The 15,275-nt window shown below is 35.0% G+C and overlaps 2 protein-coding genes across 2 annotated transcripts; both read left to right on the forward strand.

The window, feature by feature from the left end:
- The first annotated feature begins 1,077 nt into the window (after positions 1-1,077).
- On the forward strand, positions 1,078-3,982 carry LOC133028930 (perakine reductase-like). The gene is made up of 7 exons (XM_030652039.2): positions 1,078-1,344; positions 1,729-1,899; positions 2,258-2,461; positions 2,582-2,754; positions 3,039-3,135; positions 3,262-3,415; positions 3,540-3,982. The coding sequence occupies exons 1-7, from the start codon at positions 1,285-1,287 to the stop codon at positions 3,713-3,715; spliced, it is 1,035 nt and encodes a 344-aa protein (XP_030507899.2). The 5' UTR covers positions 1,078-1,284; the 3' UTR covers positions 3,716-3,982.
- Positions 3,983-10,389: 6,407 nt separating this feature from the next.
- On the forward strand, positions 10,390-14,508 carry LOC115722744 (perakine reductase). Its single transcript, XM_030652036.2, has 7 exons — positions 10,390-11,333; positions 11,586-11,756; positions 12,169-12,372; positions 12,490-12,662; positions 13,025-13,121; positions 13,260-13,413; positions 13,825-14,508. The coding sequence occupies exons 1-7, from the start codon at positions 11,220-11,222 to the stop codon at positions 13,998-14,000; spliced, it is 1,089 nt and encodes a 362-aa protein (XP_030507896.2). The 5' UTR covers positions 10,390-11,219; the 3' UTR covers positions 14,001-14,508.
- The last annotated feature ends 767 nt before the right edge of the window (positions 14,509-15,275 follow it).

Consider the following 15,275-nt stretch of genomic DNA (forward strand, 5'->3'; position numbering starts at 1 on the left):
GTTTGAGCGGGTTATTCGGTTTAGGCGGTTTACAAATTTTTTTGTACAGCCCTACTCGTGGCCTGAAACTGGACTTAGTGCACAGGTTGACACTTGGCGCTGGGCCCCGCGCTTAGGTTGACAACTGTTTCTAATTATTTTTCTGAAAAAGTATTTTGGGCATTTTTTCTATCATAAAAAATAACAAAGATACAAGTAAACTCGGGGAGAAAATGAGAATCCTGAGGGGCAGAAAACTGAGTCCAACACCTAGGTTGACCTAGTGCTAGGCCCAGTGCCTAGGTTGACAATAAACCTGGTGGTTGGTTTCAATCACTCAAATGCAAAATTTGCTCCAAGAATTCTCTCTAAAATGGTCAAAAACAGGGTAGGAGACCTTGTTCTCAATTTCAAGAACTATGGAAGTATCAAAACAACATCCTAGAAGCTTTAGAAAGAGCACCCAACGCCCAGGTTGACATGTGACATGGCACACTGGGTTATGCTTATCCAATTCTAATTTCTTCTTGAGCATTAATCTAGTTTTTCATAGTAACTGAGAGCTATGAAGTCAAAAAATTTCTATACTTGAATAAAAAAATATTAAAAAATATATTTTCTTACACTACATCAAAAAATATATTTTATAAAAAAATTTTAGGTTAAACTCAACTTTTTTTTTCTAACAATTTTTTTTTTTAATTTTTTTTTCAGCCAATAGAACAACGTCAGTTCATATAATGTAATAATTATTTTTTTTTTAATTAAATAGAAAAAATAAGTATAAAAACTTAAATTTTGTTAATAATACTTTTTACGAGTAACACCAATTAAGATTGATTGTTTTTTTATTTAAAAAAATAAATAGTATGTTCTTGGGTACTTTCTACATGTACATATTTTCTTTTATAGCATTGTTATTAGACATTAGTAGTGCTTAACATCTTCTCGACATGTCGCGTTGCGATTGGCTAGCGATACTCCCTAAAAATTATTAAATTAAATTATATATAACCCGATACTTAGTAAGACCAATAGCGATATTAACAAATAAGAAGGTACTAGACACGACTGGTGTGATTTAGCATTTCTCTTTCTTTTATTACAAAAATCACATTCACAACCGTGTCTTTGTTGTTACATATATTCGATGTCAATCAATATCATTATGATTGTCAATATACAGTATTATTATTATTATTATCCTTAATACTATTTAAGTTTGGTGAGAAAGAGTGTCTGCATCTGGAAAGACAAAGAAAATTCTCTTTGACAAGAAACAAATATTCTTGATTGATCGAAAGCATGGAGGAGATGCCCCAAATCCATATCCCAAAAGTCAAACTGGGTAGCCATGGATTAGAGGTAATACTTGTTTTTCTCCTTAATTAACCCATTTCATTTATCTAATAAAGCTTAGCTGGAGATTATTAATTTTGGTCAACAACCATCATCAACAATCAATATCACTTCATATTCTTAAAAACATAAATATCAGATTATCAGTATCTGTTCTACTCCCACTTTTATGTAGGTTATATATTCACTTATGCAGCTTTTGGTTGCCACTCTACATTGGAAAAATTTGGTTAATTCTTTCTTGGATGTATCATTGAAACTAATAGGAACTGAATCATTGTGACAAAATATTTATCCCCAGTACACTGTTTAGTCTAATAGATTTAGGAAGTGGACAATGAAAGAAAAAAAAATGATCTTTAAGGGGTTCTTTATTTTGAGGCTTTTCAGGTATCTAGACTGGGTTTTGGATGTGGTGGACTATCTGGAATATACAACACTCCTCTCTCTCATGAAGCTGGTTGTTCTGTTATTAAGCAAGCATTCGACATGGGTATCACATTCTTTGATACTTCAGATATTTATGGTCAAAACCATGATAATGAATTCATGGTTGGGAAGGTAACATTTCATTTTCATTTTATGCTCTATAATCACTTGAAAGATTAACACAGTAGATATTGGTATCCATCATTGTGAGAAACATTCCACATCCAAATGAGAATATTATTACATTCAAATAAGATCACAACTTACTCTACTTTTTAATTAGTTTTGAAATGGAACTCCATGAATCTCCAATAACTCAAAAGAGCATCCGCTTAAAACAATAGTGAGCTAAAGATTTAAGTTTGAGATTTAAAGTATATAATATCATTTGAAAGAGCAGATATTGGAGCCGATCATGTTTGCCATTTCATTTGAAATGAAATATTTAGTGCACGGTCTAACTTTATATCAACCTTTCTTGTATCTCCAGGCTCTAAAACAGCTTCCTCGGGAAAAAGTTCAATTGGCTACTAAATTTGGTATCATGATGTCAGAGGGATTTCAATTTGGTGTAAAAGGGACCCCGGAATATGTGAGAAAATGCTGTGAAGCAAGTCTTCAGCGCCTTGGTGTTGATTACATTGATCTGTATTATCAGCACCGTGTCGATACTTCGGTGCCAATTGAGGAAACTGTAAGCTGAAGAGGAGACCATTCTTGTTTAATATTTTTATAAGTTCTTATTATCTATCGTTTGCTTAACTTGTATGCACCATTTTCTTTTTGGTTGTTTTTTTTAACTTGTGTAAGGAAGATGGGAGAGCTTAAAAAGCTCGTAGAGGAAGGAAAGATAAAGTATATTGGACTATCAGAACCTAGTTTGGACACAATAAGGAGGGCTCATGCTGTTCATCCCATTACTGCCTTGGAAATGGAATATTCTTTATGGAGTAGAGATATTGAAGATGGGATCATTCCACTTTGCAGGTTTGTTCTCAATTCTGATGCCTTGCCTTCATTGGTGACTGGTGCTACTTGAATTAATATGACTCAGTTGATGTTGTTTCTTATTCCAAATTAAAGTAAACATAACAATGAAGGACTGCTGGTTTGGGCTTCAATTTCTTAATTTAAGTAAATAAATTATTTGGACTTTGATTCATCTATCTAATATTGGAGGTCAATCCGATTGTGTGCAAATAAGCTCACGTTAGTGATGCAACTGTAGAAAATAATTCCATTTTTATCAAGTTTAGATTTTCTATTTACAGGGAACTTGGTATTGGAATAGTGGCATATAGCCCCCTTGGTCGCGGTTTTTTTGGTGGAAAAGCAGTTTTGGAAAGCTTACCAAATGAGAGTCTTTTGGTAAGTATGAATAATAAGTAAACAAAGTTCTTCTTCTTCATGTATTGAAACAAGCATGACCTCAATCTTAGCAGTGCATAAACATGGTTCGTTCAAAACTTTATCAACCTGTTTGGTTTTTCACAGTCAATGCATCCTAGATTCAATGGAGAGAATTTGGAGAAGAACAAACTCTTATACAACAAACTTGCCAGTCTAGCTGCCAAATATGCTTGTACCACTCCTCAATTAGCTTTGGCGTGGCTTCTCCACCAAGGCAATGACATAATTCCAATCCCTGGTATGATTGACTCCCTTTGATTGATGTCTTTATATGATGTCTAGTGAAGATGGTCTTAACTAAGATGAGTTGCTCTACTCATTAACTGGCTAATTCTTACTGTCTTTGCAATGATTTTACACAGGGACAACTAAAGTTAAGAATTTGGCCAACAATATTGGATCTTTGGCTGTGAAGCTTACAGGAGAGGACTTGGAAGAAATTTCTAATGCTGTACCAATAGATGATGTCAGTGGTGACCGAGATTATGAAGTTCTAACCAAATATTCTTGGCAGTTTGCAGATACCCCATCGAAATAATTCTGTAATATTTCTCTGTTATCTCGTCTCTGTCATTTCACACTACATATGTTTGTATTCTATATACAATATATAAAAAAAATTGTTAATTTCTTATGATGAAGTTGACAAAAATAAATTGTGGTTTGTTTTCTTATCTTTTAGTACATATTTCAACTTTGTGAAAAGACAATATGAGAGGAACTTTTCTTATATATAAAGAAAATGTCGGCTTGTGATGGTGGGGTAGGTAGTCTGGCATAAATGAAAGTAAATACATTAAAGTAATTTCCACTGATCTGATTGTTATACTCTCAATTCAATCACAAGAGGCTTTCACATACAAGAATACCACTTTCCTAGGATTTATCACTAAGATCAAACACCTTAGAACCTGAAACCAATCAGATGATTAACTACACTATTCCTTACAAGTCAAAATAAAATCAATTTCTTTCTATCTCAATTAGTCTCAACACAACAAACTTAGCTAAATTACATCTCCAATGAGCTGCAAATTGACAACTTTAACTAAATTTTAAGCACTCAACCCTCGCGTAAGTTAAATTTAGGGATTAAACTATTGCTTGTTTCAGTACCAGTTTATACGCTTTTCGTTTAATTATCACTAAAATACTACCATCTATTTTACAAATCAATATAGAAACACTAATTAGATTAAAATTTATTTTCAATATTACTAAAATTATCTCAATTAATTACATTATATATTTACGTCCAACTTATATTGTGAAAATATTGGTTCATAAAAGTGAAAATGAAAAATGGTTTTTTGTGATTTTCTTTTTCTTTATTTTATGGTGTTAAACTTAAAAGGGTTCAACTAGTTTACCTTGGTAGTGGAAGATACAAATTTACAAGCAATTAAATTCACAAGATGAATCTCTTGCTTTCCAGGCAACTTGAGTTTTGAATTTCTGTGACCAGTGTGGTTAATACTCATTTATGATTTGAGTCAAGGCCATCACATTTGTTGGAGAATTCAATTGCAATCTCTCACACCAAGAGAGTTCAGTACACAACTAAGAACATCCCACATACACTCAAACTCGAAACCAGTAGGCAAAGCAATTGTTAAACCAGAAAATTAGAACTAGGATTGAATAATAGTCTTTCTATCTTTATTGATTATGTATCTGAATTACAAGTAAAGGATTAGTTTCTACATTACAATTACATGGTATTTATAGCTAATATTTGGTGCTAGGGAAACCGACTAAAGTAACGGTTTTAACTAACTGAAAGAGTTAGTTAAAACAGTTGCTTATGTGGCATATTACAAAGTCAACACTTAGTCTAACAAATCTCCACCTTGACAAGTAATATCCACAAAATAGCATCCAAACAATGTTGTAAATCAACTTTGTTGGACATCCAACACATTCAGGAGCTTCAAGCAGTGAATGAACTTAGATGTAGGAAGTGCCTTAGTTAGAACATCAGCTGCATTGTTCTCAGTAGATACCTTCTCCAATTTGACTTTCCCTCCAATTAGCACATCTCTGATAAAATGTAACCTTACATCTATGTGTTTAGTTCTCTCATGGAAGACTTGGTTCTTGCTCAAGTGCAAAGCACTTTGACTGTCACATTGGATAGTTATGCACCTCTGATCTAGACCAAATTCCATGGAGATTCCTTTGAGCCACAAGGCTTCTTTCACTGCTTCAGTACATGCAATGTACTCTGCTTCTGTTGTAGATAGAGCAACAATGGATTGTAGGTTAGATTTCCAGCAAATAGAGCATCCACTTGACTGAAAAATGAACCCAGATTGTGATCTTCTGGTATCTAGATCACCTGCATAATCAGAATCAACAAAGCCTGCTATGTTGACAGATTCTGAATTTGCTCCATAGACCAATCCCAGTTGTCTAGTACCTTGTAAATACCTCATAATCCATTTTACCACATTCCAATGTTCCTTCCCAGGTTGTCCCATGAATCTGCTTACCATGCTGACACCATAGCTGATATGCAGTGCAGTGTGATCATCAGGTACATGAGACTGCCCACCACACTTGAGTAAGGCACCCTGTTCATATACTCAGTTTCTTCATCATCCTTAGGTGCCTGTGATTTTGACATTTTGAACAGTGGTGTGTAGGGAGTCTTGACAGGTTTGACTTGATCAAAGCCAAACCTGTTGAGAATTTTAGATATGTAACCATGTTGAGACAACTTAAGAATTCTCTTTTGTCTGTCTCTAATGATGTCAATACCTAAGATTCTCTTAGCTGAACCAAGGTCTTTCATTTCGAATTCCTTGTTCAGCATAGCTTTAATTTTGTTTATCTCTTGTATGTCTTTACATGCAATAAGCATGTCATCCACATACAGTAAGAGATAAGCAGTAAATTTGTTGCTTCTGACATAAACACAGCTGTCATAAGAGCTCCTTTTGAAACCATTTCTAAGTACAAACTCATCAAACCTTTTGTACCATTGCCTTGGTGATTGCTTCAATCCATACAAGGATCTCTTTAGCTGACAAACATAATCTTCCTTTCCCTTTACTTCATATCCCTTAGGCTGCTTCATTAGTATATTCTCCTCCAAATCACCATGTAGAAAGGCTGTCTTCACATCTAGCTGTTCCAATTCCAGGTCATTGATTGCAACAATACTCAACAACAATCTTATTGATGTATGTTTCACCACAGGAGAGAAGATCTCATTGTAGTCTATCCCTTCTCTTTGTGAAAAACCCTTTGCAACCAATCTGGCCTTGAATCTAGCCTTTTCTACTCCAGGAATCTCATCCTTGTGCCTATATACCCACTTGCAGCCTATAACTCTTTGTCCTTTAGGTCTTCTAATCAAATACCAGGTCTTGTTCTTGGTTAGTGAAGTCATTTCACCATCCATAGCATTATTCCACTCAATCTTATCATCAGATTGCATTGCTTCCTCATAGGTAGCTGGTTCTTCATTCCCCATTGCATCAATGCTAAGAGCATAATTAATCACATCAGCAAAACCAAACCTGTCAGGGGGTCTAGTAGCTCTTCTTTTTCTATCTCTTGTTAATTGATAATCTTGAGTGTCTTCATCTGCATCTGGTTCACCCTCAGACTCAACTATTTCATCCTCTTCTCCTTCTTCTTTCTCTGGTTCTGTAGTTCTGTCCATAACATGCTCTCTTCTGTTGGACTCCACCTCAAACTGTATAGGGCTATTAGAATTGTTCTCTGGTATGTCATTCCTTTGGATATTTGCAAGATCTTTGTACATGGTCTTCTCATCAAAGATCACATCTCTACTCACAAAGTTCTTTTGGTGATTGCCTTCCTCAATGCTCCATACTTTGTACCCCTTAACACCTTCTGGATAACCCAGAAAAATGCATTTTCTTGCCCTTGGATCTAACTTTCCTTCCTTGACATGGGCATACACAAGACAACCAAATATCCTTAGGTGATCATACCTTGCAGGCTTGCCTTTCCACACCTCAATAGGTGTTTTGAATTCGATTGCAGATGAAGGACATCTGTTAATCAAATAGCAAGCTGTAACAGCTGCTTCTGCCCAGAATGACTTTGGCAAACCAGCATGAATAAGCATGCATCTAACTCTTTCAAGTATAGTTCTGTTCATTCTCTCAGCAAGTCCATTTTGCTGAGGGTTTCTAGGTACTGTTAGATGCTTGCCAATTCCCACTTGCTTGCAATATTCTTTAAACTCATCTGCACAAAACTCAAGCCCATTATCTGTTCTTAACTTCTTTACCTTCTTTCCAGTTTGTGTTTCCAACATGGTTCTCAGCTCTTTAAACTTACTTAATGACTCATTTTTATTTTTCAATATGAAAATCCAAACAAACCTTGAAAAATCATCAATGAAAATCAAGAAATACCTGGCCCCTCCTCTGGATTTTGTTCTTGATGGCCCCCACAAATCTGAATGTAGGTAGTCAACAATTCCTTCTGTTGTGTGTCTCCCAGTGCCAAACTTGACCTTTGTAGCTTTTCCAAGAATGCATTGTTCACACAACTCCATAGGTTGTATCTGATCCTTGCCAAATACTCCAAGTTTACTCAGAATTTTCAAGCCACCATAGCTAATATGACCCAGTCTTCTGTGCCAAATTAGAGTTGGTTCTTCACTCCTTTGAGCCACTGTATTTGCCTGATTATTGAATGTGTTTCCCTGTAATACATAGATGCCATTCATCACAGTAGCCCTCATCACTACCATAGATCCCTTTGTTACCTTCAATGAGCCATTCTCCACCTTTACTGAGTAACCATCATGATCAAGCATTGCCATAGAGATCAGATTTCTTTTAATTTCAGGAACATGTCTCACATGTTCAAGAACTGTAACTCCACCACCAGTCATTTGAAGCTTCACTGATCCAATTCCCACAATTGGACATGAATGGTTATCACCTAACTTCACAGAGCCACTGTTGATAATCTTGTAATTCATGAATTGTTTCTTGTCAGGACAGATATGGAAAGAACACCCAGAGTCTATGATCCAACCAGTATCTGACTTGTCTTTAGAGATTACCAACACACTTGCACTGTCATAACCATCACTGTCATCTCCATCAGAAACTACATCTGCAGTACCATTCTTCTTGGAGTTGTAATCTTTTAGAATTGGACAATCTTTCTTTAAATGACTTGTCTTGTTACATAGAAAACATCTTCTTTTGAACTTGGTATTAGCCTTGCCTTTGTTTCCACTGCTTTGATCCCTGTTCTCCTTCTTTGAACCTTTTCCTCTGACAAAGAGCCCATCACCATTATTGTCTTCTTGTTTATCTGCCTTTCTCTTCATTTCTTTTGACATTAGAGCACTCTGAACCTCCTCTAGTGTCAAAGACTCTCTACCATACATCACGGTGTCAACAAAATGCTCATAGCTTTCTGTTGGGAGAGAATTTAAAACAATGATGGCCTGGTCTTCATCCTCCACCTTGATTCCAATATTCTCTAAATCAAGGATCACTTTATTGAAATCATCCAAATGATCTTCAATTTCTTTTCCTGGTGTCATCTTAAAAGAATACAGTTTCTGTTTAAGAAATAACCTGTTTGCCAACGATTTTGTCATGTACAAGCTCTCCAATTTCTTCCAAACACCAGCTGCTGATTCTTCTTTTGAGATTTCCCTGAGAACCTTGTCACCTAGACTTAAAATAATGGCACTGTGTGCCTTATCGAGAAGCTCTGTTTTCTCCTTTTCTGTCAGATCACCAGGTAAGTTCTTCTCCCCCAATAGAGCATCCTGCAGACCGTGTTGAACCAGAAGTGCTCTCATCTTGACACGCCACAACCCAAAGTCATTCTTCCCTGTAAACTTTTCAAGATCGAATTTGACATTCCCCATCTTCTTGCTCGATTGATCACCTGGTTCTGAAGCTTGAACCGACAGAGCAAATCACCTTTCTTGATCAATCAAGAATTGACTTCAAACAGCTTCAAGATCCATCTTCGATCAACCCCAGCTCTGATACCACTTGTTGGAGAATTCAATTGCAATCTCTCACACCAAGAGAGTTCAGTACACAACTAAGAACATCCCACATACACTCAAACTCGAAACCAGTAGGCAAAGCAATTGTTAAACCAGAAAATTAGAACTAGGATTGAATAATAGTCTTTCTATCTTTATTGATTATGTATCTGAATTACAAGTAAAGGATTAGTTTCTACATTACAATTACATGGTATTTATAGCTAATATTTGGTGCTAGGGAAACCGACTAAAGTAACGGTTTTAACTAACTGAAAGAGTTAGTTAAAACAGTTGCTTATGTGGCATATTACAAAGTCAACACTTAGTCTAACAACATTTTGCTAAGTCTGCTATGAAGCTCATCCTTTATATAAGACTAAAAGATTCAGATTTATATCTTTGGATCCATATTTGTCTAAACAAAACTACTCCCTTGTAAATTTGTATTGCCTATTTCTCTATTTGAGTTCTAATACAGCAACCAACACACTAGTAATACAGAGAAAAAGAATTCAATATCAATAAATTTTGATGCCGACACTGATCATAAATGCATATTACAGGCTTACAGCTTAAAGGTTTACATATGTACTATTTTCATTAAAATATGCTTTACCTGAATAGTATGGGTTTTGGTTTTGGGAGTGTGTATTTTATTTGGCTATTAGGGAGCTGAGTTGGCAAGAAGTTTGTTGCTGAAGCTCATTAGCTAGAAATAGCAACCTTATAATTCATTTCGGGAATGGGTTTAGAAATTGCAAACGTGAGAAAGTACGCTACTTTCTTCGAAGATCTCCAAGTGTCTTTTTTTTTTTTTTGAAAGAGTGATCAGAATCACACTATGACAATCATCGACACAGATAAATTTTCAGTCAACAAGTTAATTGTCTAACTAAAGATATACAGAGTCAGAATATGAGTCACTACAAAGCGACTTATATAAGACTAAGTTATCTTAAAAAATTAGATAAAACAACTCGAAACCACCTTCGAGAAGCATCTGAAAAAATAACCAATTAGACGAAAAACTACCTTCAAAATAGATAGATATAAAAAGTGGATTAGCACACTATACAACGATAATATTGTGAATTTTTAAATTAAAAAAAAAAACTCAATTATTATTTTAATAAAAAAAATTTATCTTTTAAACTTTTTTCATTCAGCATGTCGCTATAAATCTAAGTCTTTTAAAATAGAAATATATTAGTCAATTAACTTACACCATACATAAATAGATCTCCAAGTGTCTTTGATTACTTGTAAAGTTTGTAACCATTCTTGATATCATTAAGATGTTTTGCAAGAATTTCCTTGTACCTTGAGTCTCCTCGAAGGTCTTCATAAGCTTTTCTACTAAAAAAAAGAAAAAAATTATCAGATTTTCAAAATAAATAATATATATATTGAGATATAATTTTATTTGTTATTGTACTTTTAATCCGTCTGCAGCTGAGAAAATTATCTTATTATATATATTCATCATGATAACAAATACAGAGGTCGATATATATACCTTATCACATAATATATATAACACTATAATATTATAAGCTTTCTAGAAATTATTTCATTGATCGAACTCTCTTAACCACCGTCAATAGTATAGAGGCTGCAGAGAGCAAAATTCTTGAGCTTTTTGCTCCTTTCGAATCGGTGTGATTAACCAACAGTTGTCATTTTGTTGTGAGATTGCAGTTTTTTCACTAGACTTGTAGGGATCTTACCCTTTAATTAACCTTGAATGAGGTTTCATTTTTTTTTAAAAAAAAGAAGTGAAGTGTTTTTTCTTATTATTTTTTTTAATTGTAAAATATGATATTTTTTGAAAAAGTAGCATGCTCCTGTGCAGTGTATACATGTATTAATTTGATCAAAAAAATCAGTCATGTCTGAGTTGCTGTTACTCAGTATTTAATGGATGAATAAAACTGTTTTGTTTATCCAAACGAAACACAAAATTATATTTAATTTTAGGAATCAATGATGCCAATATAATATTATTAATGAAGTTGGTGAGAAGAAGTGTTTGTATATGTTGAGTAAGCCCTTCTCCGCAAAGAAAGAGCATTCTTGTTTGATCGAAAACATGGAGGAGATGCCCCAAATCCATATCCCAAAAGTCAAACTGGGTAGCCATGGATTAGAGGTAATACTTGCTTTTTTATCCTTCACCATTTTTATTAATCTAATAAAGTTTAGCTGGGTATTATTACTTTTACTCAATAATCACCAATTATCAGCATCTGTTTATATTCTAAAAACAAATCAGTGTCTGTTCTAATCTCAGTTGTCAATCATTATCCTCAACGCACTGTTTAGTCTAGTGGATTTAGGAAGTGGCCTGGGAAGAAAGAAAAAAAATTGATCTTTAATTGGTTCTTTATTTTGGGGCTTTCAGGTATCTAGACTGGGTTTTGGATGTCATGGATTATCTGGAGTATACAACGCTCCTCTCTCTCATGAAGATGGTTGTTCTGTTATTAAGCAGGCATTTAACATGGGCATCACATTCTTCGATACTTCAGATAGTTATGGTCAAAGTCATGATAATGAATTCATGGTTGGGAAGGTGCCATTTCTATTTTCATTTTATGCTATACATAACTAGCACTTGAAAAATTAACACAACAGAGGATATTGGTGCCCACCTTTGAAACTACAGTTTGAGACATGTTTGCCATTATGAGAGCATTCCATATGGAAATGAAAATATTATTACATTTATAAGATCATGACTTACTCCATGAATCTTAATATAGTATCAAAGTTCAATAACCCAAATGAGCTTCGGTCTAAAACACCAGCGAGCTTTAGGATTATGCTTGAGATTTAAATTATATATAAATTTCACTTTTTTTTGGGCAACTATAAATTCTGCTTTGAATGAGCAGATATTGGTGCCAACCATGTTTTCCATTTCATTTGAAATGAAATATTTAGTGAATACTCTATCTTTATCTTAACCCTTCTTGTATCTCCAGGCACTAAAACAGCTTCCTCGGGAAAAAGTTCAATTGGCTACAAAATTTGGTATCATGAAGTCAGAGGGATTTCAGTTTGGTGTAAAAGGGACCCCGGAATATGTGAGAAAATGCTGTGAAGCAAGTCTTCAGCGCCTTGGTGTTAACTACATTGATCTGTATTATCAGCACCGTGTCGATACTTCGGTGCCAATTGAGGATACTGTAAACTGAAATAGACCTTTCTTGTTCTATATTTTTATATGTTCTTAAGCTCCACCTTTTGCTTAACTTGTATGCACCACTTCCTTTTTGTTTGTTTTTTTAACTTGTGTAAGGAAGATGGGAGAGCTTAAAAAGCTGGTAGAGGAAGGAAAGATAAAGTATATTGGACTATCAGAACCTAGTTTGGACACAATAAGGAGGGCCCATGCTGTTCATCCCATTACTGCCTTGCAAATGGAATATTCTTTATGGAGTAGAGATATTGAGGATGGGATCATTCCACTTTGCAGGTTTGTTGTTAGTTTTGATGCCTTGCCTTCATTCATGACCTATACTACTTGAATTGATATGACTTAGTGGCTGTTATTCGGGTTCCAAGCTAAACGCATCAATGAAATACTGCTAATTTTGACTTCGATTTCTCAAGTTAACAACTTATTTTGACTTCGATTCGTTTATCTATTATACACACACGTAAAGAACTGATGCACGTATAGATAATGCAACCAAACATTCTTTGATACTATGCCATCTCTCTTTCTCTTGGGATTCAGATGAAAAAAAATTCCTGAACAGCCCTCTTTATGGCCTCTTCTGCTTTCTTCTTTGTTGGACCATTTTTTTTATTTGAGTTAAAATTTGGTGTTTACAGGGAACTTGGTATCGGAATAGTGGCTTATAGTCCAATTGGTCGTGGCTTTTTTGGTGGAAAAGCAGTTTTGGAAAGCTTACCAAATGAGAGTCTTTTGGTAAGTATGAATAATAAGTAACCAAGGTTTCTTCTTTTCATGGATCGAAACAAGCATTTCCTCAACCTTAAAAGTGCATAAATTTGGTTCGCTGACTTAGTTTGTTCTAATTTTATCAACTTGTTTGGTTTTTCACAGTCAATCCATCCTAGATTCATTGGAGAGAATTTGGAGAAGAACAAAATGTTATACAACAAACTTGCCAATCTAGCTGCCAAACATGCTTGTACCACTCCTCAATTAGCTTTGGCTTGGCTTCTCCATCAAGCCACCGACATAATTCCAATCCCGGGTAGGTTTGACTCTATTTTTTCTTTTAATTATTTTTTCACGTGCATGTGATTTAGTTATTAAGTATCCAGATTTTATAAGAAATAACTACCTCACTTAACACCAACTAATTTTTAAGGTTGAATTACTATTCTGCAGTAAAAGGCTTTTCCCTTTCAATTTGTACTACGGTATTCTGTCAAATATCATGTTAGGTGATTTAGTTTTAAGTTGGAACCAAATCCTATTTGAAAAATTAATATTCCTTTCAATTTGTAATAATGTTTTAAGTTTTGTTAAGAGCCACCATTGTACAAAGTGGTTTTCTGTACTAGGCTTGATATGAAGCTGATCATGATGTCTTAACAAACTAAAATGATTAGCTCTACTCATTAACTGGCTGATTCTTATCCTTTGCAATCATTTTACGCAGGGACAACTAAAGTTAAGAATTTGGCCAACAATGTTGGATCTTTGGCTGTGAAGCTTTCAGAAGAGGACATGAAAGAAATTTGTGATGCTCTACCTATCAATGATGTTAGTGGTGAACGAGATTTTGAAGTTCTAACCAAATTTTCTTGGCAGTTCGCTGATACTCCTTCAAAATAATCCTATAATATTTTTCCCTTCAAAATAATCCAACAATATTTTTCTGTTATCTCGTCTCTCATTTTACAATAAGTGTACCTAATAAAATAAACGAAGTGTACCGTGCACCCCTAGCCTGTTCCCAGCACGACATTAGTTTATAATTCTACTGAAGCTAGTGTAAGGGAGGTCAATGCCTAACCGATCCCTAATCTGTTTGTTTTCTTTCTTGCTCTACAAATCTTAATACGATAGCCCATGATCTAGCCAAGCTTGCTTTGTCAATGTCAAGCTCCAAGATTCGGTGGCCTGTTAAAATAGGCTTGTTATATTTCCTTTATTGGTCTTTTACTGCCACTAGTTTGTGGTTACATTCCGTTGTGTTCTGTTATGTTGGTTAATTTGGTTAGTTGGTTCTTGTAACTAACTTTTTAACTAACTACATATTGTAATCTTCTTGAGCTTGAGCTATATAAAGCTCACTCCCTTCTTTGATTCATTAATGAGAAATTCACTCTGTTTTCCTTCTTCTCTTTCTCTCTCGTTTTATATTTTCTGGTTTGTAATATGGTATCAGAGCCACGACTTTCGTGAGCTCCTTTTCTGGTTCCTTTGTTGATTGTCGTTGTGGCTCATGGCTCGTGGAGGAGCCAATACTCGAAGCACAGCAAACCAGGGAGATGAATCTCAAACTGCCAACAGATTCTCTGCCCTGGAAACCAATGATCGACCACCTGGAGAAGATCCTAGAAGTCCTTACTTCATTTCGAGTGGAGATCAATCAGCTGTGAATCTTGTTCCCCAGATTTTGACTGGCTGTGAGAATTACAGCTCATGGAGGTGATCCATGATTGTGGCTCTTACAGCAAGAAACAAGATCAAGTTTGTCGCGATTACCTGAACCGACATCTATGATGTGTGGTTTCGATGTAATAGCTAGGTGATTTCTTAGATTTTACATGCCATTTCGAGTAAGATTGCTGATAGTGTGATGTACCTAGATAATGATGCAAAGATTTGGACAGAACTTTAGGAGAGATACTACTAGAAAAATGCACCAAGAGTGTTCGAAGCCAAACACTATGTAATGAATGTTAAATGAAGTCTTTAAGCCATTGCATTAGGGCTGTTCATATAAACCGAAAAACCGCGGTTTAAATTCGGACCACGATAATCCAAACCACTGTAAATCGTAATCGGAGAAACTGTTTTTGGTGGTTTGGTCAATCCGGACCGTTTACGGCGTAATGGTTCGGTTGCGGTTCGTAATAAATAATTAATGGTTAAACCGGACCG

The sequence above is a fragment of the Cannabis sativa genome, chromosome 9, assembly GCF_029168945.1.
Source record: "Cannabis sativa cultivar Pink pepper isolate KNU-18-1 chromosome 9, ASM2916894v1, whole genome shotgun sequence".
Taxonomy (NCBI): Eukaryota; Viridiplantae; Streptophyta; class Magnoliopsida; order Rosales; family Cannabaceae; genus Cannabis; species Cannabis sativa.